Source organism: Cygnus olor, chromosome 14 (genome assembly GCF_009769625.2).
Source record: "Cygnus olor isolate bCygOlo1 chromosome 14, bCygOlo1.pri.v2, whole genome shotgun sequence".
Classification (NCBI taxonomy): Eukaryota; Metazoa; Chordata; class Aves; order Anseriformes; family Anatidae; genus Cygnus; species Cygnus olor.
This window is the reverse complement of record NC_049182.1, coordinates 4,434,243-4,456,198: the sequence shown is the minus strand read 5'-3', so window position 1 is coordinate 4,456,198 and position 21,956 is coordinate 4,434,243. Positions and strand designations below refer to the sequence as shown.

At 39.9% G+C, this 21,956-nt stretch overlaps 1 protein-coding gene across 2 annotated transcripts in view; it reads right to left on the bottom strand.

Moving 5' to 3' along the window:
• SPOCK1 (SPARC (osteonectin), cwcv and kazal like domains proteoglycan 1) overlaps window positions 1-21,956 on the bottom strand; it is a 288,774-nt gene that overhangs the window by 6,647 nt on the left and 260,171 nt on the right. For both annotated transcript variants that reach the window (XM_040573349.1, XM_040573348.1), the window contains 3 exons: window positions 11,754-11,870; window positions 4,772-4,993; window positions 4,120-4,182 (listed from right to left, as the gene is read on the bottom strand). In XM_040573349.1, the coding sequence (XP_040429283.1) occupies window positions 4,120-4,182; window positions 4,772-4,993; window positions 11,754-11,870 (402 nt within the window). The remainder of the gene's footprint in view (window positions 1-4,119; window positions 4,183-4,771; window positions 4,994-11,753; window positions 11,871-21,956) is intronic.

Here is a 21,956-nt window from a genome sequence, read left to right as displayed (position 1 = left end):
AGCCTAAGATTTATCTCACAATAAAACCAATACAGTTCAGCCCTGCAGAATGTGGTTCCTTCTGGCTTCCACAGACAGGCAAACTCTCAGGAGGAACCCGTGTTATTGTTCCCACCACTTTCAGCAGGTACAGTAAATGTTCTTCAATATGAAAAGCTTTCTTGTCCTTTGAGACTAGTTAGCTTTATTCCCAGGGGAGGTCAATACACTCATTTTCCATTCTTTGCCAATTGCTTCAATTTGAAACATGGCAGAAACCCACCCTTGCCCCAAATCTCGTCTCAAATGACTTTTGAGAAAGCGTTTTCTCCTTTGTCAAAGACACCTGTGATTTACTGGTCACACAGTAAGTTTTTAAACTAGTTCCATGTGTATAGCATCTCTTCAGACAATTCATGTGTCAAAGGGTCTATTTCCACTACATTTCTCAAAGAAAAAAATGAATGAGAAGGTGCTGCCCAAATGCCATGAAATTTTCTATAGAAAATACATAAAAGGGGACGTCAGTCAATCTCAGATTTATATATATATAATGAATTATTGAATTTCCAAACTCATTGCACTACAGATCTTTTCTAATGTTTAAATGCCAATAATGTAGTTCTGGAAGATCAGAATAGAAATGTTTGAACATCAGCAGAAATCTTTGTATATCTGATTGGTTTTGGAGACTGCTTTACTTTCATTAATGAAAATATTTTAAATAACTTCAAAGCATGGTCTTATGGTTGGTTTGCTTATGGGAGCCACCCCTATATTCATGTGCAAGTGTAAGCACAGTGATGACTACTGAAGACTCATTTTTGCTATTTATAAAAAAATGGTTCTAATAATCAAGCATATGTATTCACCTTTGCAGGTTTTTGAAAGTTACTGCTGAATGTTTGATCCCTTATTTCAGTATTTTACATATTTATGCTCATGGCCTCTCTTTGTTAAACACTTCAGGTGTTTATCAGACTATTCAATACCTTGGAAAAAGTGCTCTGGTGCTGATTTTCAGCTGGTGGAGCTCCCCTGCTATATCAGTTGTGCATCTGGCTCCAGGGAACTACCAAAGGGGGAACCTACGTGGCTTTGCAGCGTGAGCAGAGAATGGTCTCTGTATTTTAAATTGTCTCATCCTTTCTCTTTTCCTTGGGCAACGCAACCTTTCCCTTCTTTGAAGCAGGCCTTTTCACATAGTTTTACTGTTTTTCTTGTAAGGTATTAAAATGTTCCATGCTGACTGTAAAAGCCATAGATTAGAAAAAAAAATACGGCCCAGGCTCACTGCCAAGATAACTATGTGTGGAAAGGATTCACGCTTTGGGTCACAGTGTGGAGTGGAAGGTACTTCTCTTTCTGCAGGGGAAGGTTGTGCTAATTTCTATGTGACACTGGAACTTTAAATATTTAGCACATTAGCGTCACGGTGTTTGCCAACCATCAGGGAGAAGACTGCAGCATGTCCTTGTCAGTGTGTCAGGCGCAGGTGATAATCCGGTGACAACAGAGAATCACTGGAAGCAAGTGTTGCACAGAGTGATGGTTCATCCTGTAACCCCCCACAAAATCAGCCTCTGCGTGCATTAGAAACAAGCTCTGCCTACAAGTTTTGGTGGTATGAAGCATGGCATCCAAACACTGCACTTAGCAGGGATATTTCCCTCCAGAATTTGGTTGGGCATCCGAGAACAGCTGTGCAGTTTGGAAGGAGAAAGGAGTTCCCATTTTCTTTCCCTTCTATGCTTGCGCAGCCAGCACTTCCCCACGTGTGTGGCCCTTTGTGGTGGGGGCTGCTGCTAGAGCAGCTTCACTATTCACCACTACACAGCCTTCGTTGCTCCCCACTGACTTCCTCGGGCTAGGGAATCGTGCTTCCCCTGTCTCTCTCTGTCCCCACAGTATTTAATTATTCCCTGCAAACTGGAACAGCACTGCTGCACCTACATCCTCTTTATGGAGCCAAGTCTAGGTCTCTTAGTTCTGCATTCTTTCCTTATCTATACAACACTCCCCTTCCTCAGAGGACATGGGGAGAATAATTATATGCTAAAGATAGTGAAGCACACAGGTAAAAGCTTGACAGAATTAAGTGCTAGTTCCCTGTATTAGCTATTATACCAGCTGAATTCAACAGGGCTGATATAGAAGAAAATAGTGATGGGAGCAGAAATTTATTACCTTAGTGATGTGGGAGTAGCATTATCAGGATGCACAGTTGTATGCTCTAAAAGTACACTCTCTGCAGTTAATTGTACTCTAGATAAATCTGGTAGGAAAAGATGAATAGTGCTGTTTACTTTTTAATTCAGTCCCCTGGGATGCTAGACTCTATTTGAAAGTCTCCGAATTCAACATATCTAATGGCAATTGCTTTGAAGTACTTTGTTGCAACTGTCATGTGTGTTGAAAAATATATAGAGAACAAAATATCAAAAGTCATCATTTTTTATCAATGGATACAAGTGAACAGAAATCTTCCTCATGCACACTGTCCAGACTGTAAATGCTGTGCTCTGTATGTCAGGGACAGAGAAGGAAAGAGCATAATTAAAGCCTAGTTTCTCTGAAAATATTCATCTCTCTTTTCAATCTTTACTGTTGCTACAAGCAGTATTTTTGTCATGTGTACGTTTGGTTTTCCATTTGCATGACTTTTCACTCAGTGAAGAGAAAAGACACTGTTTTCTGCTGTATAAATAGCCATAAGATCAGATTAAAACCTCACAGACAGGTGTCATTATGCAGGCAGACTTTCAAGGTAGGTGAAGCAAAGAGCTCTTCTCCACAATATTTTCTAGCTTATGGAACAATCTATGCCTGGCGCTTCTTGATTTGTTGAGCTTACCCACTTTTACCCTTTATTTTTTTTAATACAGATGACTAGGAGTTATTTGTGGTAAGGGACTGTTGTTACTGCTGTAACTTTGTCATTTTGCTGTTGTGATCATATCCCAGTGACATGCCATGCAGCTGCCTGTGTGTTGTACTACCTGCAACACCGTCATTATTTTTCCCACGCACTGGAACAAACCACTTATGTTTCAACCTAGATGACATTTATTGCATACAGCAAATAACAGCAAAGCATAAAATAAATATGGGGTAGCCAAAGCTATCTATTAGGAACTGGGCTTCTTATTTTTTCAGGTGGCTTTGAAAATCATGAGACCCATGAGACAGAGCACACAGTGGCTTCCTCCACCAGGACACACGTTTGAACAAAAATGCAAAATGTTTACTGAATGTAGCACACACACAGCTGAACGATCAATCCTCCCTTCACTCCCACAGCTAGGCACAGCAGGAGCTGCAACTCTGAAACATCTTAATCTTTATGCGAACACGCTATGAAAAGATGATGGAACTAAACCATAATCCCTGTAGCCTTTGGGAATATTTATTCTCATTTTAAACCAAAGAATCCAGGCTGGTATTGTTTCTAAGGTACCTGAACCTTGAGTTCAAAGCACTGGCTTCTGGGTTTGGTAAAGAGGAGCTTTGCAGAAGCGCTATTTGCAGGGTCTGCTAATGAGCATCTAGAAACATCAGAGTACAACCTAAAAGCAGCCTCAGAAGCAGACTGAAGCCTGAAATGCATTTCAGCAGAGCTGCCATGTGCTCTCTGTGCTGCAGCTTGTAATGCTGGTGAGAAGAGGTTTGGTTTGAGTGTCATATACACGGAATACACTGAAATACTTTTAAGTAGGATTAGACAAAACTGACCCCCAGGGCATGTACGCATTGCGCCATGACTGGAAGAAGGTGTGAACCCATTGGCTATACGCTGTGGCACCTTCCATCAAAAGTGGGAGGCTTGAGTGTGAAGCAACTTTTGTGCTTAGTGCTGACCTCCCAGGTGATGAAGGTGATATTACACTCTGCTCAGACAAGGCTTTGCACTTTTTGACAGCTGTAAATTAGTTGTGAACCCGTTGCCATGCTGACACCTGTTCTGTATGTTGCTATCTCATGATTTGTTTAATTTCATAGTTTCAGGCCTATACTCTGTGGTGCATATTTCTGATTCAAAACATTAGTCTCTAATTGAAAATCCATTACTGCGTATAAAGTTACAATAATCACAGAAGCTTTAATTAGTTGAGTAAATGAATGGCAAGTAATCGAACTTACCCAGCAGACTCTTCCCTCTACTTAGCTTTTGAATTCTATTCATTTCGTTCTGGCAAGGAAGGCCTAAAATATAATGGATGAGAATCAGTTTCCAGATGGTACAGGACAGACTCTAATGACTGGCTTCACTCCTGACATGAAATGTAGACTACAGTACACCTGGGAACGAAAGAGGGCCATATGCTGGTACCGTACTGCAAAACAAATTTATGTCATTAACTCTACTAATTAAAAAAAAATAAAAAATTGCAACATACTTTGAGACTACTGTTTGGGGGCCAATTTCATTGTTAAACTGTTTTTTGTCTTTTCACCAAACTGATATAATGCCAGCTCTCGAATTTTTGATTTGCTAATAGACTAATTTCTGCATTAATAAGAGAGTAAGTTCTTGAGCTTTCTACAGCTTATTTCTAGACTGTGTGCCAGCACTTATTACTGCTTTGTTTCTGCATCAAGGGATGCTAATATAGTTTATCTGTGACATTAAGCATAGTTACACAATGCCCTTTTCACACCAGTGCTAAAGACACGAGCTTTGTAGTGTGGCTGACTACCGATTACAAAACTATCCCTACAAGCAGATCAATCAAAATTTAAGCTCGGGGAGACCCAAACAACTTCGCTTTGTACCGCAAATTATACAACTCACCACCTGGCTTCTGGAAGCAGTAACACCACTCATTGTTGGAAAGCTTTCCGTCTTTGAAGGAGTCACAGGAGTTGAAGAGAGGCTTGACACATGGCTCATACTTATCAAGATAAATGGCACTGATCTCTGAGGGATCCAGCAGCAGGTCGTAGTTCATGTCAAGTTTGTTGAACATCCAGCCTAAGGAATCCTTACAGATTGGTAGGATGCTGGTGTCAAATCCTGTAAGAAGACAGGCAAATATTCCCAGCTGAATACCAGCATGCTCATTGCACAGGAATCATTGCTGAGCTGAAGCCATCCTAATTTTTTTTTTTGGTTGGACTCTGAACATTAACTGGATTTGCCCAAACCAGAACAAAATTCCCAGGCTGAACTGATTCAGTAAAGCTTAACACCCAAGCATGGTGACAGAAAGGAGCACTACTCATATGCTTTAGGAGCTGCGGGGTGGAGAGGGCTGAGATTCGTAGCCTATTACTGTAATTCAAAGTTATTTCTACTCAAAAAACATCACACATACATTTCCTTTTCTTTTTTCCCCCCTGTCCTCAGTCCAAGGGTGTTGGCCTTATTCCAAAAAAAATGAAATGTGATGAGGTAAGTCTGCCTCCACTCATTTTTCAAACCAGGCTGAGTCCAAATGCAATTTAAATCCTGTTTCCAAGACCTGTTTCTAGTTCCCTGATCAAATTCTTTCCTTGCATGCTCTTACCTTCTACTTCTCAGCCCAGCTTTTCACTCTTCAAAGCCCTGCCTCCCATGGTGGACAACAACAAGCTTTGATCTGGATCACGTACTGTTGTGGAGGGTCAGGGGTATGAAGGGAGGAAGCGTCTGTCTCGCTTGACCCCCCCCCAAAGAATGGCAGTGCTTCAGCTGGGTGCTCCAGAGATCTGCACGTGCTCTTGTACACCTGACCAGCATTATTTGTCCTTGCCTGCTCCAGGATAGCGCAGCAAAAGAGGATTCTGTTTTTCTAGCGCTTTGGAAATCATCATCATCACTCATTTTAATAGCACAAATCCTTAAAAGACTACAACAGCAGTGATACCACAGGAAGACCAAGTCATGCATATGGATACCCACAATGTATACGAGACGCATGTGCCAGTATTTTGCAGTTTCCACAAAAACAGACGCATTGCCTTCTTTCACATACAAGACAGTACATTATTAGTCCGTACTGTCACTGCATTTTTCAGTGCTTGGTACAAACATGGACTAATTTCCTAATTATTTATGATGCAAGAGAGTACATTTGTGCTAATAAATCTGAGAATAAGGATCTCGGTTCCAACAAGGACTCAGGAACATGCATACATCAGCTGCGGATTTACACGTACAGAGGGTACCTGAACCTCCTACCCCAGCACCACATGCTCATGTTGCTTCAGCTTCATGCAATAAGCCTGCCCGTGCACTATTTGTTCTGCTACAGCCACGTGGAGAAGCCTGATGGGCTTTTTCCTTTGCTGCATCTTTCGTTGGAAGAGGTCAAGCTTAGCCGTATGTGTTGTAAGTGTCAAGTCCCATTCTAGATGTTGCTCTGTTAAAGTGAAACCTAAGATGTTGCTGGAATCACGCTGACGGTTTGTCCAGGCTCTGCAGCCTACCTGCTATTTTAAGCATTAATCCAAGGGAGGGCAGTGCTTTGTGCTGGAAGCTGTGCTTTTTGTATGCAGCTGCAGCTGAAGGTTGTCAGTGACATGGAGGAACAATCAGAAGGGTTAACTAATGGGAAGGTTTATGTCATTCGTAATACAAGTTTCTTGAAGAAAGGAAGAGGCTGACACCATTTCCTCAGGGCTAGGGGCAGCTTAGGCAGTGAAGAGAGATCATGCTGAACATTTCATCACGTTTTTGTGCCGTTATCTCCTCTAATGTTATCTAATCGAGTTTGAGCACAGTGAAAAAGAAAAAGACTGTATGAATAGAGGTAGGGAGGAAGCCTGCCTGCCTTGCTGAAGCAATTAGGGCTATTCACTTCAATTATTTTATTCATCTGAAGAAGGCGAGCAGGACTTGGTCATTCTGCAATCCCTTGTTGAGTGAAATGACTTCAGAATCCTCAACTTTGCTTTTGCAAAGCTCGAAGGCGCAGGGCTGGTGCGGTGACTCCTGTCTTGTGTGGGGTGCATGCTGCGCCTGATTCCCCTCCACGGGACACGTTAAAAGCAGACAAACAGGCGATGATGTTCAGTTGCACGGTGGAGCTGGGATCAGTACGTGATTCAACTAGCCCAGTTTAACAGTTTCTGGGGAAAAATAGCTGGGTTCTGTTGGCTGCTTTTTTCCTGCATGGATGCTATCTCTGGTGATGGTCTTTATACCATGTTGTGGCACTTACTGCTGCTTAGGTGAATAACTGCAAGGTCTGCTGTGCAACCAGTTCAGCATGGCATGTGATGCTTAGCCCTGCGACTCTCTAAAGGTCATCTAACTGGCAAGGATCAATGCAGGGAGGAAGAGATCCTGCCAAGAACTTGCCCCTGACAGCGCCTGTGGATTATTTTTGAGTCTTGTTTTCCTCCCTGCTGGGAAGTCTTTATCTGTGTGTACAACACGCACTCAGCGATACAACAGCAGCGTGCCCCCAGCACTGAGCTGTCTGAGCAGATCACAAGATAGTGACTGATCTGAATACGAAGCTGCTCTGTGACATACCATCAGGGCTTGAATGCAAGATACAATCACGAAAGGTCACTTACGAAGACAATTAATTACATTAGATGAAGAGTTTTGATTGGAATTTCTTATAAACAAGGGAGCTTTCACTATTGCGACCGGAGTTCCAGATTAGGTTTATTAAGAGGCTGTGCTATTAAGCAGTGCTGCATATTAGACAGTGTGGTCTGGAAGTCGTTAAATATTACAGCAGCAGGTGCAATGGAAAGCCCTTAGCTAGATGGTTAATATCAGTGAAAAGGCTAATTCTTTAATTATCCTTCAGTATGTGTTTGAAAGTGAATAGTAGCATCTACCTCCACTGCATATCATCTCCCGCTAAAACCTACCACCCATAAATCACCTTGTGCAATCCTGCATCTGCAGTCCAAGCCCAGCAATGCTGGATGTTCTCTGCACCCAGCAACAGGAATGAAAGCAGCATGTGGCCTGAGAGTGCAGTGCAGGCTCTGACTTAGTGTGCAACCAGGGCAGCTGAGGGAAAACGGTTCTCAGGGCTTAGCTAGATTCACTGGGAGGTCACTGTGCTCCCATCATACTAGGTGAGGCCAAATGATGTTGAACAAATTAACTCAGTTTTGGACTCTTATGATACACTTGCTTACAAATATGACACAATATGTTGGATGAAGTAAGCCACATACTGTAATTCTGTAATGAATGTAGTGCTTGGTTAGTAGGCTGGAACTCCAGCACAGCAGACCTGGCTTAGCAGCAGCCTCAGTGAGATCTTTCCTGCATCTTTCTGTGCGTCAGCTCAGCCCCGCAGGACCTACGGTGAGAGGCAAGAGAAGGGTGCAGGCTTCATAACCCTCCTGCTCTTGGCTCCTGGGCAGATGCTGCCAACACAGATGCCAATTAGTGTCAATTGTGGCGGTGGTTGCTCTCATCCGGACACCTGGTCGCAGCGACCTGGATTGAGACCATCACATTTCTCATTCCCACTGACAGCTGTTCGACATCCTAACAACGTTCAGTCGCTACAGATCTGGAAGGAATTCAAACTGGTGACCTACACGTGAAAGTCTAAATATCCCTTTAATGCCTAAAACATTTCACCTTCTCTGAATTAAAATGGAATTAAATTAGGAAAAAAACTATAAGTGAAAATCATAATTAAAAATAAACACACCTTCTGGCACATGAAATTATTTTCACTCTCTTCAAGAGTTGACTTACATAAGCAAGATTTATTTTATTAAAGTATACTACAATTAAATTAACAGGGGAATAATTAACCTAATTTCCCCCATCACTTAAAATAAAGGAAGGAGGAAAAGAAATGTTCCCCAGAAAAGCGCCTTTATATTGCATAGATCTCTGGTACAAGAAAAACAACTCCCACTCCAACTAAAGAGACTATCTAGATACAACATGGGGATGTTATGAATTATCAACAGTCTCAGGAGCGATTTGAATCTGATCTTAGTACTTAATTAGTTTTATTATTTCTTGTTTCAAACCATGTCCCTGAGTTACTAATATTATTTATTAAGGATTTTATAATTGTACAAAGACTGTGGAAGACAGAGTTCCTGGACTGTGGTGCTTTGTTGGGATCTCACGGATAGCACGTTGAATGAAGGTTTGAGATTTGAAGCACAATGACTTGCCCTTATCCCTTCCCTTTCAGCAGAGTAAAAAAAGAAGACAAAAATGTAATTCTTTTTTCTTCACCTGGGGGTGAACTTAATACGCTCAAAGAGCTTATTTACGCTTACAGTAACATCTTGAAAATTTAATGTAGCATAGAGAAATCTCTGCTGGAACACCTTCTCTAGACAGCTGATGTGTCCGAGGCATCTTAGTCATCACATCCCACCATCTGTTCCTTTTGCTGCCACAGGGGCATACCCAAAATGGATTACTTTGAGAATGTATATGCCTTTTAAGACTCTACAAGCTTAACCAAGCTTGCTCAGCTTAATGAAGTGATCAGCCTAGTGAGGAGGAGAATACATGCAGAGCAACAAAAAAATGCAATGGGTACGTCAGAGCGTATTTCCAGAGCCGCGTATGTCCTGTTTGCGTTTGTGTCCAGGATTCACACAAATATATCTTTTTTCAGTTTGGGTATGTGAACTTTGTTTTGGATTTTGAGCCCCCTTTTATTCTTACAAATGTTTGAAGCTGAAGTTAGAGGAAGCCAAATCCTGCTGTCCTTATTCTGTACTTGCAGTGCTACCAGAGAGAACCAGAGCTGCAGAATTTGGCACATACAGATCAATTCATGCATACTGTTGCAATTTCTTAAAAAGAAATACAAGCTGAAGTTTTGTGGCATTTAGAAATGATTTGGACATCTTAACTCATAAAGTTTCTTTTCTTTTTTTTTTTTTTTTTTTTTTTCCTGACACACAGAAAATAGGAAAATGTGCCAAACTAAGTCAACAATCTAAAAATGAACATTGTTGAGATCAAGTGTTTAAGATCATCAAGGCAGCCTTTCATATAAAAGCTGCCAGGAATCAAACTGAACTAAAAAGAGATAACAGCTCCTCTGTGAATCAGAGCAAACAGTGCAGAATTACCAGGAATGCTTTTCTTACTGAAATTGCTTCAGCAAAAATCCCACCATCTTTAGGAATGAATTTAGTCTTTGGCCTTCGGTAAGCTCCTCATGAGCAGCTCACAGGTATCTGCATGAAAACATCCTTTTGAGAATCTGATGAAACAAGATTTCACGTGATTCTGGGCATGGGGGACTCCAGAAAAAGTTTTATATTTCTGGTGCTTTCTGTCATGGGGGCTGAAGGGAATTCACATTTTGAAGCCATGATTAGCTGCACAGCATGCTTCTTTTCGCGTTATGGTTCAGCTTCCTTTACATAAGAACGGTTAAGAAATGTGTAGGACACGGGGTTTTAAACATACTGACATTACTGTAAAAACTTTGTAAGTAAGGAACATATGAAAAAGTTTACAAAGAATGTGGCTTGTTTTATCAAATACTTTTAAGATAGAAGTACTTGGCATTAATGAGGTTTGCTTATAGTTTTAAGCATTATAGCCTGGGGTATATTCTGTCTTTTTAGGAAGAGGCAATTTGTTGCTACACAACCTCGAAAGTAGCAGAAAAGAAGAGTGGCAGTGCGGACATGGACCATCAGGAAATGTCCATCCCGATGTGCTGGGTCAGCTCCATCCCACGGATGGGCTGCACGTTCAGCCTCTCCAGCCTCATGCTACAGGGAAATCGGGGCAAAAAAGAAGTAAAAGGGAGCAGCTGCCTTCCTTCACATAACGTATGTGTGTGGACCCCAGTTCTGAGCAGCTCTGCCCAGAGAATGAGGACAGCGAAGCGAAGGTGAGTCACACACCTAGATGAAACTTGTGCATCCTACTTTGCAACCCAGGGCTCGTGTGGTTTGGGACATGCTGTTTAAAAGGATTAATGAGTCCTTACAGAAAATAAATTCGCATCTGCTCTCTGATGAAGATGACCTCTTTTGCTGCTGTTATCTCAATCTTTCCCCTCCCTGGTGGGTAAATGACATCAAAATCAGTCATGTTAGCTTAAACCACAGAGAATAAATGTCCTCTAAACCGTTCACTTTCTTCCTTTCTTTTTTAAAAAAAGGGAGAAAAAAGTATCAAAGGAAGCAAAGATGGCATTATTAAATACCTTGGACACAACAGATTCCAGCTTTCCATACCACTTAACTGTTCCAGCTCTGGGGCTATAGTGTGGATGTTTTCATTATTCCACCTCTTATAAAAGGCATTAGCAGGAAATTGTAAAATCTGAAGCGAATCTTTTGCAACGTTAGCTTAATTTTCTGTTTCCTTGTATGCTGTGTTTTTGGTTCATGACTTTGGGTCAGAAAATGCTTGGCCTAGACTTGGGGGCAAGCACAGGCCACTGTCCATCCCCAAGAAGTGATTTGGGTGCAGCCACACTGATTTGGAGGGTCATGGAGATTACTGTACAGACATGAACTATGTCATTCCGCTGACCTCAGGGCTTGACAAAAGTCCCTGAATGACTTTATTTGCTAGTATAGATGTGAACTTTGTGGCCTTTGGACTCAGTTACTTGCCTGGCTAACTTGTAAAGGTCGCCCTGACTGCCAAATTTTAGAGTAGCTTAGGCCAGAGAGAGAGCACAGAAGGACTGCAACTCCTTTAGAAACCGCTGCAGCTATTTAGTTGCAGGATCAGCTCCCCTATGTAATTGCTTACTTGCTGGCACCTGCTTGACATGACAGTGTGGCACTAACAGCTGTGCTGAGCTCTCCCAGGCTGGGAAGCTGCCTGCAACACTCAAAATTCAACTGGAAAGGTGTTTTCTTACTGCCTTGTGCTGTCTCCGAGCTTGTTGGCTTGATGACACGGTTTGCATCCTCGTGAAGAGCACCGAACCAGTCTTTTAGTCGTGAAGCGAGACTCCTCAATTCTTTGTCCGTGCAAGCTAGAAGAACAAATCACCAGAATGAGTCAAGAGTACCAGCAAAGCAGCTTTCACCAGATATTCTGCAAGAAAAACATTATTTATTGATGGTTGCAAACTCCTTCTCGTTAAGGACCCTGAAATAAAAGAGGAGGTTAGGGAAAAGGATGCAAGTTAAAAAGAAAACGGAAACTATTATGAATTGTAAGTTTTACTTGGGTATGTCCTTGGTAGCTGACATGGTTTGTGATGGACAAAGTGCCACATGATCTATCTGTAGATTTTCAATTAGAACTACGTGACTATTTAACTTAAATGTTTGCACCTTTCAGGATTTCAGAGAAAAATATCAGTCAACCAGATAGGGAGGAGGGACCTACTTGCCTAGGCATACTATTTGAACAAGATCCTGGGAATAATTTATAACATTTGGCTTAGTATAAGGCCATTATCACAGTTATAGGAAATACATATTTCTTTATATACATATAAAAGAAAGCTGCCATGCTGCTCTAGCTCTACTGTAAATGAGACTTTGCCACCTCTGAAGGCTGTCAGTTTCATTTTGTTAGCTGGGTAAAACAGCTCTTTTCTTATAAATTTTTACTGAGAATTTTTTCTTTCTAGAAATTTCTGCCAGGAGATTAATGTCCAGCCTAAGCAAATATTTTTAAGGAAAAAAGCTGCATTAGTCACCAGTTTCTGTCAGAAAAAATATTCTTGTTTCTGTATAATATTTAGTGTTTAAAATTCACATGCTCAGACAATTCTATTATTCCTGCTGTTCACTCATTCTACATTTCAAATGACATTTCTTGGAATGCAGAACAAGATTTTATGCCACAGAGGCAGATTTCCTTCACAGGGCAAGCCACAATAAGTCCTCTCCAATTCGTTGCACCTTATAATATTCCTCCCTCCACCTTCCTGAAGAAGAATCGAGTCCCAGAGCTCGTCTTCCCAAGTGAAACTCACATCTCATTGCTGTGGTGAGTATTGGTTTGTTCTCATTTTTTTGGGGGTCAGAAATAACTCTGAAGTTAAAAATGGGACATTATAGCTTTTTCTAAGTGGAAAGTAGTTTAGCATATTTAGTGGGTGAGAAAAAGAGGTTTTCCTATTTTTCTGTAATGCTGAAAGAGTTTGATAGATTTTTTTATTAAAGAGAAAAATACTGAGATCATTATCCCACTGAGGCAGAGTCCAGGTAAGGAAAAACTAGGTCTTACAGATCAATTTAAAAAAAGAAACCACCAACGATTCATATACAAGAAAGGGAAGACAACGCAGTATTAACTGCAATGTGGCTTACATTACTGAAAAAGCTTATCACTTTATTTTCTTCCATCTGTTAACATATTTTACTCCTTTTATACTACTTTATCTCTGCAAGTTAAGACAAAAGTCATTAAGTAATAGGATTTTTGAGGTCATCATGCCATCTTTTCTGTCAGGAACATCTCACATTGCTGTGTTTTCTTGGCCCTTACTTAAGAACAAAATCTTTTATCCAAGAAAAATCACAACACAAGCAATAGCAGAACAAATTGCACCATCCTGCCTGTAACAAGCCCCCATCAGGAGATGCTGCCTGAAGGTGCGAGATGTGGGTAAATTTAGAGATAATAAGTATTCAGGAATGAACTAGCTCTAGACAGGCATGAATGATTTCTGAGTTTGTGAATTTAGATCCATCAAGATAAGGAAATTTCTATCTTGCACTGATTTCAACAGAAGTCTAGCATCTATATACAAATAAAAGTGAAGGAGACACTTCCGAACGGGATGGGAAATGCTGTTCCTGCATGCCTTCTTGAATTGTCAACACCTGATTTCCATCAGGCATAATTCAAAATATCATTAGGATACTATGGCAATATGAGAAGCCACAATAGTCTTCTTTTCAATCACTTGTCTTCAAAAGTGTTTTCTGAGAAAGAATGTACTGATAATCATGTCATCTTTCAAAGTTAAAAGTAGTCAGGATCTTTTCTTCCCTTCTGACAAGTAACAGTCTTGTCCTTTGAAAGTCAATTTTATAAAGGAAAAGTGCATAACAAGTAAGCATTGCTTAGACAATACCTCATATGTGACAGGTTATCCATATGCTCAGAATATCTCACAAATGTGTCTCCAGTCAAAACTGCATATAAACAGAGCTTTGGCTATGGATTATATCAGGTGGGTGAAAAAAGAGGATTCGGCTGTCTAAGAAATGAGTAACACAGTTTTCTTACGTAAACCTGAAATTTATTAAATATTTACTGTGTCACGTGACATCTCTAGGAAACTCTGGACTATGAACACCCATTCCTGTGCTTTGCAGACACTCTCATACCTTATGTAGATGCATACTGAGCTTCACAAAATTAAGTCAGTAAAACACAGGGAAAAAAAAAATCAAAGAAAATTCCCTCCATGGCTATTTTCTTTGTTTGGATTTGTGTGCTTCCAAACCTGAAGATAACTCTTTACACCTCTGAAAGTGGCAAGTCAAAAGGCTCTTGTATCAGCTCTAAAAATCGCACCGCCACCCTGCCAGTGCACAGCACCAGGCCCCCAGCACCGGGCAGACAGAAAAACCAATGTCTGCAAAATAAATCTGGCAAAGTGGCCATTTGGTTTAAACTGCTCTGACTGAGGTAATTTGGATCCATGTTTTTAAATGGCAATTGGAAACAGGACTGAATGCACAGTGCCAAGTGGGAAAGAAATAGATTAATTAATGGTAAATCAGACTTGAAACAATTTCTCTGTATAGTCCAGCCTATCAAGCATATCAAGATCTGTAAAATGCCATTCACAACTAAGTCATTTTATTTTCTTGTCTATAATGCTGTGTAGAGATCCAGCTTTTACCATGTACATGCAGTCCTGTTTACACCAGTTCTCTGCCATTACCCAAGTGCTGTAATTCATGCCCTGTGACAACTCAGTAACATCCTGTAGCTGCTCAAATGCATGGGACCTCTGCATCCTCCTGTCATTCAGTCATCATATTTCTCTTGATTTTGATGGAGGAAGAACAGTCTTTCAGCCTCTTCTATGCTGTAGCTTCCTCGAAGACTGCCTCATTCACTCATCTTTAAAAAGGTCCAGCCTTTAAAACTGGACCCTGGATGACGCTTTCTCTCGTTTTCACTGACAAGTTTGCAAAGTACCTAAAACCCTGCAGATTTCCTTTGGAATTTGCTCTGAGGCATGACTGGACAGGCAGTCCAGTACTCGACTTTTCCGCATGCTGGAGAGGGTTTGTTTTTTGCATAACAGATATTACTTGAGCGTGTCACTTATGGATGACTCAATGGTGAATATTCCTTTGAAGTTCTCTCAGGACTTTCCCTCAGCCTTTCTTCAGAAGAGTGTTGTTTCATGAGTAAAACAGGAACTGACTTCTGTTAATATGTGGTGAATAATAATTTTATTTATAAGACTGCAAAAATTTAATGCAAAATTCAGTTAAATTTCTATTCAAGTATCTCATGTCCTCCTTCTTACTTTCTCCTGCACATTAAAGTAGAAATATTATTTTCCATTTCTTTTATTAAATTTTATTTTAATGTAACCATGCATGATTGAAAAGTTCCTGCCTTTCTACCTAATGGAACTGCATTCTCTTCTATTAATTTTATTTGAGTAATTTCAGAAGTCTCTAATCATCCCCAGTTTGTTCGTTTTGGGACAAAATATTTTAGACACTTCATTTAGAAGGCACAAATTTGACACAGACAAAGTCAGGCCCAGCCTCCAGCCGAATATCTAGGAACCAGCACTTAATAATAGTTTATTTCTGGTGGTAGAGCCCATTAGTTAGCAAGCAATTAGGAAGCAGAGGTCTGAAGAGCCCCAGATCTAAGTTCCTCATATCTACATTTGCATCAGTTTAAGTTATAAAGCATTTTTAAGAACCATCTTTGTGAAAAATACAGGGCAAATGTACTTTTTTACTATTAATAGAAGTTTCAAGTAGCATTTCTCAGATGAAAAGAATAGGGTTGTAGGAGGAAGAGATGTGATAATGGGTCCCTTGCTATTTGAAGATCTATAAGGAGAGAATACGTAGGCTGCAAACAAGATGGATATTGGCATGACTTGAAGCACTTATTAAAAAATCTGGGATGAAGAGAAATGCCAAGGGAAGCAACTCCTCATAACCCACTCTAGAAACTGAAGTCTGTCCAGTCTACTGTCAACACCCGTTTTAAAACCTACTGCTGTGAGAAAGACAGAAGTGCAAACATATGCAGATACACATTTTCACTGCTGCATGCATTTTCTTTGAGATAAGAGAAGTTGGCTTCAATTCATTTCCTACACCTTTTAAAATGGGAAAAACCACTAGAGTTTATCTTCGTTATTTTATTGACATCACTGTCAGTTCTGCCTTACAGCCTGTCGGTAGCAGGTCCCTATGTAATGCTAATTCCTGGATCCTTCACTGCTGATGTGCTTCAACAATATCAGTTGCATAGCCCCTGACTTCTCCTCATGTGGCAGGTCGGTATTGTTGCTGTTCCACAGGGGGACAGCAAGGCAGGTTGGCGAACATCCGGACTGCCAGATGTGACAGACAACAGTGCTCTGTACCTGACACAGCAGTGGGACTACAACCAGCAGAAGAATCTGTCACTTCTCTGACCAACCAAATTCCTCAGATCTGAATCTGCAGCCATTACGAATCACGCTGCATAAGTGATTTAATAGCAAGCACCGAAAGTGCAGATTTATTCCCAAGCGTGAAGCAATTGGTCCAGCAGTTATTTATTCCTAACGAACTAGCACTGTTGCTAAATACCTGTTTTCACCAAGCAGAAAACATTAATGCAACCTGATGGAAAGCCATTAGCATGCTGTAAAGGCTTGGGCTTTTATAGGCATGCTTCCATTATGGACTTTTCCAGCTCTACAGATACTAATCTATATACATTGGTGGTGAAAATTAACAATATAATGTTTAATTTTATTCTTTCAGGGAGGGACTTTCAAAAGCGCGAAGTGCCACAAATCAACATTAAAACTGAACTTGTAGAAGCATAAGATTAAACCAATATTGAACGTTCTCTCACATCCCATTTTTACTCCAGCCTAGCAAAAACAATATTGTAAAATCTCCAGCCACTTACAAAATAAGCCTTATAATTCATATGGCAGGTAACTCTAAACAAAACTTAGTGCTAAGGAAGTACGTTACTACTTTAATGTCTAGCTTGCTGCCATATTGTTCTGGTACTGTGCGACAAGCAAGAAGTCCACATTGTCCAGAAAAAAGTTGCAGTGCTACATGACTCTGTATTTCACAATAAGCAAGCTTTATGACCAGACTCAAGGAATGTGTGTAACCTGTTTTATGTCATTTGATTTCTCTATTATCAGTCATCTATCCAGCATGTATCTGTTACCTTATCATTATCGTTGTTACTGTCATCATTCATAGCAGCAGTACTATATTTTTACCAATTAAATGTGGACAGACTGGTTATTATTGTTTTACAATATTAAATAGTCTCTTGGGTAAAGACTAAGAAGCAAATTCCCTAATTCCTGGATGCCAAAGTGCAGCCTGTGAATGTTCCCTGAAAGCTGGGCTAGTTTCAACTGTATCTGTACTGAATAAGAAAAAAACCAACCAACAACAACAACAACAACAAAAACCACCTGCAAATGCAGAGAAATTTAAAAAAGAAACAAAATAAAAGCTTTAAAAAAGGCATATTTAGCTACTGAGGTTAGTGCCCTTTTCATACAAAGGAAAACTGACCTTGCAGAAATCAACTTAGAAACATCACTAATTTTGAATCTCCTGCTTTAAAAGATGCAAACTTTCTGACATGGAGCAGAACCAATGTGTTTTGGTAAGGTTACCAGACACATAATGTACATAAGAAATGGAAAATACTTCAAGAGAGCTCATCTTAACCCAAAGTCTGAAATTTCAGACACGGTGTACCCTGAGCAGCAAGAGGGAGTAGATGAGAGTAGTCGTGGGCTACTAGCCTTGTGGAAATAAATATTTCCATAAAATACCGTGGAAACTAGCCTCAATTGCTGTTTGGCTCACAAGCAGAAAAACTGGAGCTGTATTTGTAAGACATATTAGTTGTAACAAGGAATTCAGTCATTTGTCCTGTAAGCCTGGAGGACAAGTCCATTTAGTTTTGATTAAAATATGTATTGTGAAATACAACACAAACCAGCATAACATTGTCCGGTATTGATGTTATATTCCTCCAGTTAGAATTAGAACAGACATAGTTTCAATAATTCAGAAGAAAAAAAATGTTTTTGCATTTTTGAAGACTGTCTAAAATGACAATCAGGTCCAAAGTAATACGGTAAAATGCATATATTTTAAACATTGTAATAACACTATTTAATAAAGCTTGATATAAATGTATTATAGTGCAGAAATTCACCGAAGATAATGGTCATCTTTTGTTTAATTTTTATATTATCATTCTTTGTATTAAAAGAAAATGTGACAATTTTAATCATGCTGTCTCTGATAAACATCTCTACATTTTCTGTCTTCTAGGTAAGTCAACAACTTATTTCACCCTGCTGTAATTGCTTCTAAATGTGTGTGGATTATCGCAACAGGCTTTAAAACTAAAGAAAGAAAAGCGTCTATCAGCTTTTATGCATCAGAGAGTGGGTCTGCTCACAGTCATGCAAAATACATAGTGTGCCCAAAAAACTGCTGCTGCAAGAGCTCATTTGAAAGTAAATATCAAGATAAATTCAGTGTTGTGCTAACTGTCCACTCCAAATGCAAGTACACACACATGCATATAAACATACCTGTGTGTATGTGACTTGTAGATGACTCCAAGTGTTTTGTCTGAGATATTCTGGTGATGCAACTGTGGAAATAATTACCTGTACAAATATTTTACTGTTCTTCATTAAAAGAGGCAATGTTCTAATTTGCTCATTTCACTGAGCCCTTAGGCAACTTCTTAGAACAATAAAAAATGAAGTATTATGCCAATAATATTTATAAAGTAGATGGGAATAGATTATTTAGTAGTGCTATAAGGAAAGATACTGCATACCAAATATGCCTTAATGGTTCAAAAGTGAAGGTATTTTATTTAAAATTCCTCCTATGATCACTGTTTCTTGACAAAGTTCTATGTGGATATATTTCTTGCACTGCGTTTTTGGCATCCGGTGGCTATTCTTCCACACGGATGACACCTGTGCTGATAACCACCTCTGATCCTTCTGTCACTTGTTTTGCCTCATCTTATAAATACAGCAGCAGATGCCAAGATCCTGCAGTTCAGACTTTGAGATGATTACAGGAGCAGCTGAGTTATTGCGAAGACGAAATAGGCTTTGATCTGAACCTTCCTTAAAACGGTACATTTAAAACACAAAGCTCAGCGAGAACTGCATAAACAAAGATTGAGAGCTACAAAGGTCGCTCTCTAAAGCTGTGGGCAAAGCGTACATCTGCTTTCATAGTACTTAATGCTAGTTCCTTTTGTGCTTGCATTAATTGTGAAAACCCTGGGAAGTTCATCTTTGCTAGGCACTTAAGAAGCCTTACACTGTTTTTTCATAAAGAAAACTGAAGCAACTGAGGAGGTTCACTTCAGTTTTACTGGAGCCCACCATCTTTACTGGCTTCCTCAGGGACCTTTGCAAAGTGAAAGATAAATCCAATTCGTCCACGCTTAAGCAGGATGGAGACAGATACTTCTGAGTCAGCATATGCCAGGAGAAACTATTTTTCCTCCTCATTAACTTTTTTGCACATCAGTTTATTTTTATTTTATACTGTGTATATCCTTGTATTTATTTTCTATGTTCCGTACTGAATGTTACTGCATCTGATATCACCAGGGCATCATTAATGCAAAATGTTGTCATGTGATGAGTTATTCTCAGATGAGAAAACGCAGACAACCCGAGAAGAGAAAATGAGGAGCTGCTGGATAGCATGGGGCTAGGACCATTTGAAGATGTCCCATGGGAATTCTTCCAGCAAATGGTTGAGAAAACTGATTGAAATTCAGTAAGGAAATGCAAACGAGACAACACAGCTCCCCAGTGGATTGCAAAGATCCCCTGGAAGGAAATCAGAACTATCTCTGCACTACTGCACCTTGCAAAGTCAAGCAATGTATACATTTAGCCATGAAATACACAGCAGTTATACAGTGTTCAGGGCAATATGAAACAACCAATTGAAGGACTAATTTTACTTAAGGAAATACAAGAAATTTTGAAAATCAAATTTTAATGGATTTTAGATCTGAATGGGTTTTTATTGGAACCAGTTTTACACTGGTGAAGTACCATTAGCTTCCCAGGAGTGAACTGCTATCAATACACTAGCAAACACTTGCCTGGGTTGGTTCATCCATGCTCAAATACATCATCATAACAAAGTCATTCAGAAACATAATTCTCACTAAAGATGACTTTGAAGGTGAAGGAGGTGCACTGCAAACAGGGGATTGGTTTCTGGGTTGGAAACTGCCTCCAGTGGTGTGAGCAACGGGAAAACTTCCCAAATGATAGGACCTTAGCTGTGTGGGAAATGATGGAGAACCTCTTCCCTTCCAAAACTTCGTGAGGCTCAGTTTTTAACAAACCTTGGTGCATCTGGCTGAACTGATGCTTCAGCCACTACGGTCTCTGCTCCTCAGCTGAAGAGCTGGGGTGCTGCAAAAGCACAAAGCAAACTCTGGGTTGAAAAAGAGGACAGCTAAGCTGAGCTGAGCGTCAGGGAAGACTGTAGATAGAAAAAGGCTCAAAAACCCTACTGTCTGTTGTTTACCTACCATGACATGTACCTCCTATAGCCACATTATTTCTTTTAACAGTATAAGGAAAAGTATGAGGTGAACATACTAATGAGCGCCTGACCAGTTAGGTGCTGGGGGAATCAATAACTTCAAAAGTATGGAATGTAGTTGCAAAAATCTCCTATGAACACATATTTTGAAGAATCATTTAAAAAAATGTCTTCTTTTTTTTTTTTCTCAGCTCTTCATATGCATTTGTGTATGTTAAAGTCTTTTAGAGAGAGGATTGAGTTTTGTGTATTCAAGGATATGATTCATTGAAAACATCCCAATTTTTTTTTAAATATTTGCGCTATTAAAATATTTAACAACCAAAGAAAAGGAGGTGAGTGAGATCAAAACCATTCTGTGGCATTATGAAAACCTTAAGCCGAGCAACTCTGAAAAGGATAAAAAATGGCTTGTGTGAGAGGAATTTATTTAAAAATAATATGACAGAATTGGAACTGTGGCTGAGAAAGCTTTGAAAGCAGCCAGGCTGACAGAGTGTACTGTAGGGTAGTTGTAAGCCTTTGTAGAAGTAATTATTATCATCTCCCCAAAGCACAGACAAGTCTGTGAGAGAAAAAAAAAAAAAAAGCATAGAAAAGAAGAAAAGCCTGGCTGGGAAGTAGACCGCTTTCCTCAAGCCTAGATACTTACTTGCTGATGGCTTAAGCCAAACTGAAAACAATCTGAATCTAATTTAAACTTTAGTCACTCTGCAGAAAATTAAAGGGCTGGAACTGTACCTGAAGGAACGGCTGAGGAAAGAACAACGTTCTGGGAGGGGGCCAGTGGCGCTCATTTAAATGTAGATCTAGTGCAGTGCTTTCAAACCCATCGTCTGTCAGCCCTCATAGGTGCTCTTCAGAATAATTATTTAATTAGAGCAGCCATGGATCAATGCTCTCAAAGTGTTTGCAATTAACAAATTTTGTAAAAGGTCCAGGCAGGCATCCTGTAGAAGTGAGGATTTGGAGTTCCAGATAAAATTTTACATTATGCAAGCATCAGCATCTTTACAATGGCAGCTTTTTAATTGGGAACGCTACAGGGAAATAGAACCCATGCTTCTGACAGGCTTCTCTTACAGTGTGCAGAGATATCTACAGGAACTCATCCTTTAGTTAAACCAATATTTTGCCTAGATTATTTCATTTATCAGTATTTGAGTACATTTGAACCGTGATATCAAAATTAGGCTATGGACCTGATTCTACTTTAGCAAGATGCTCAATTTATTTGGATGCAATTGAAAGTTGAGTCTGACTTTTGCAGGTGCAGCAGGCTATAAGACTTTTTGAATTCA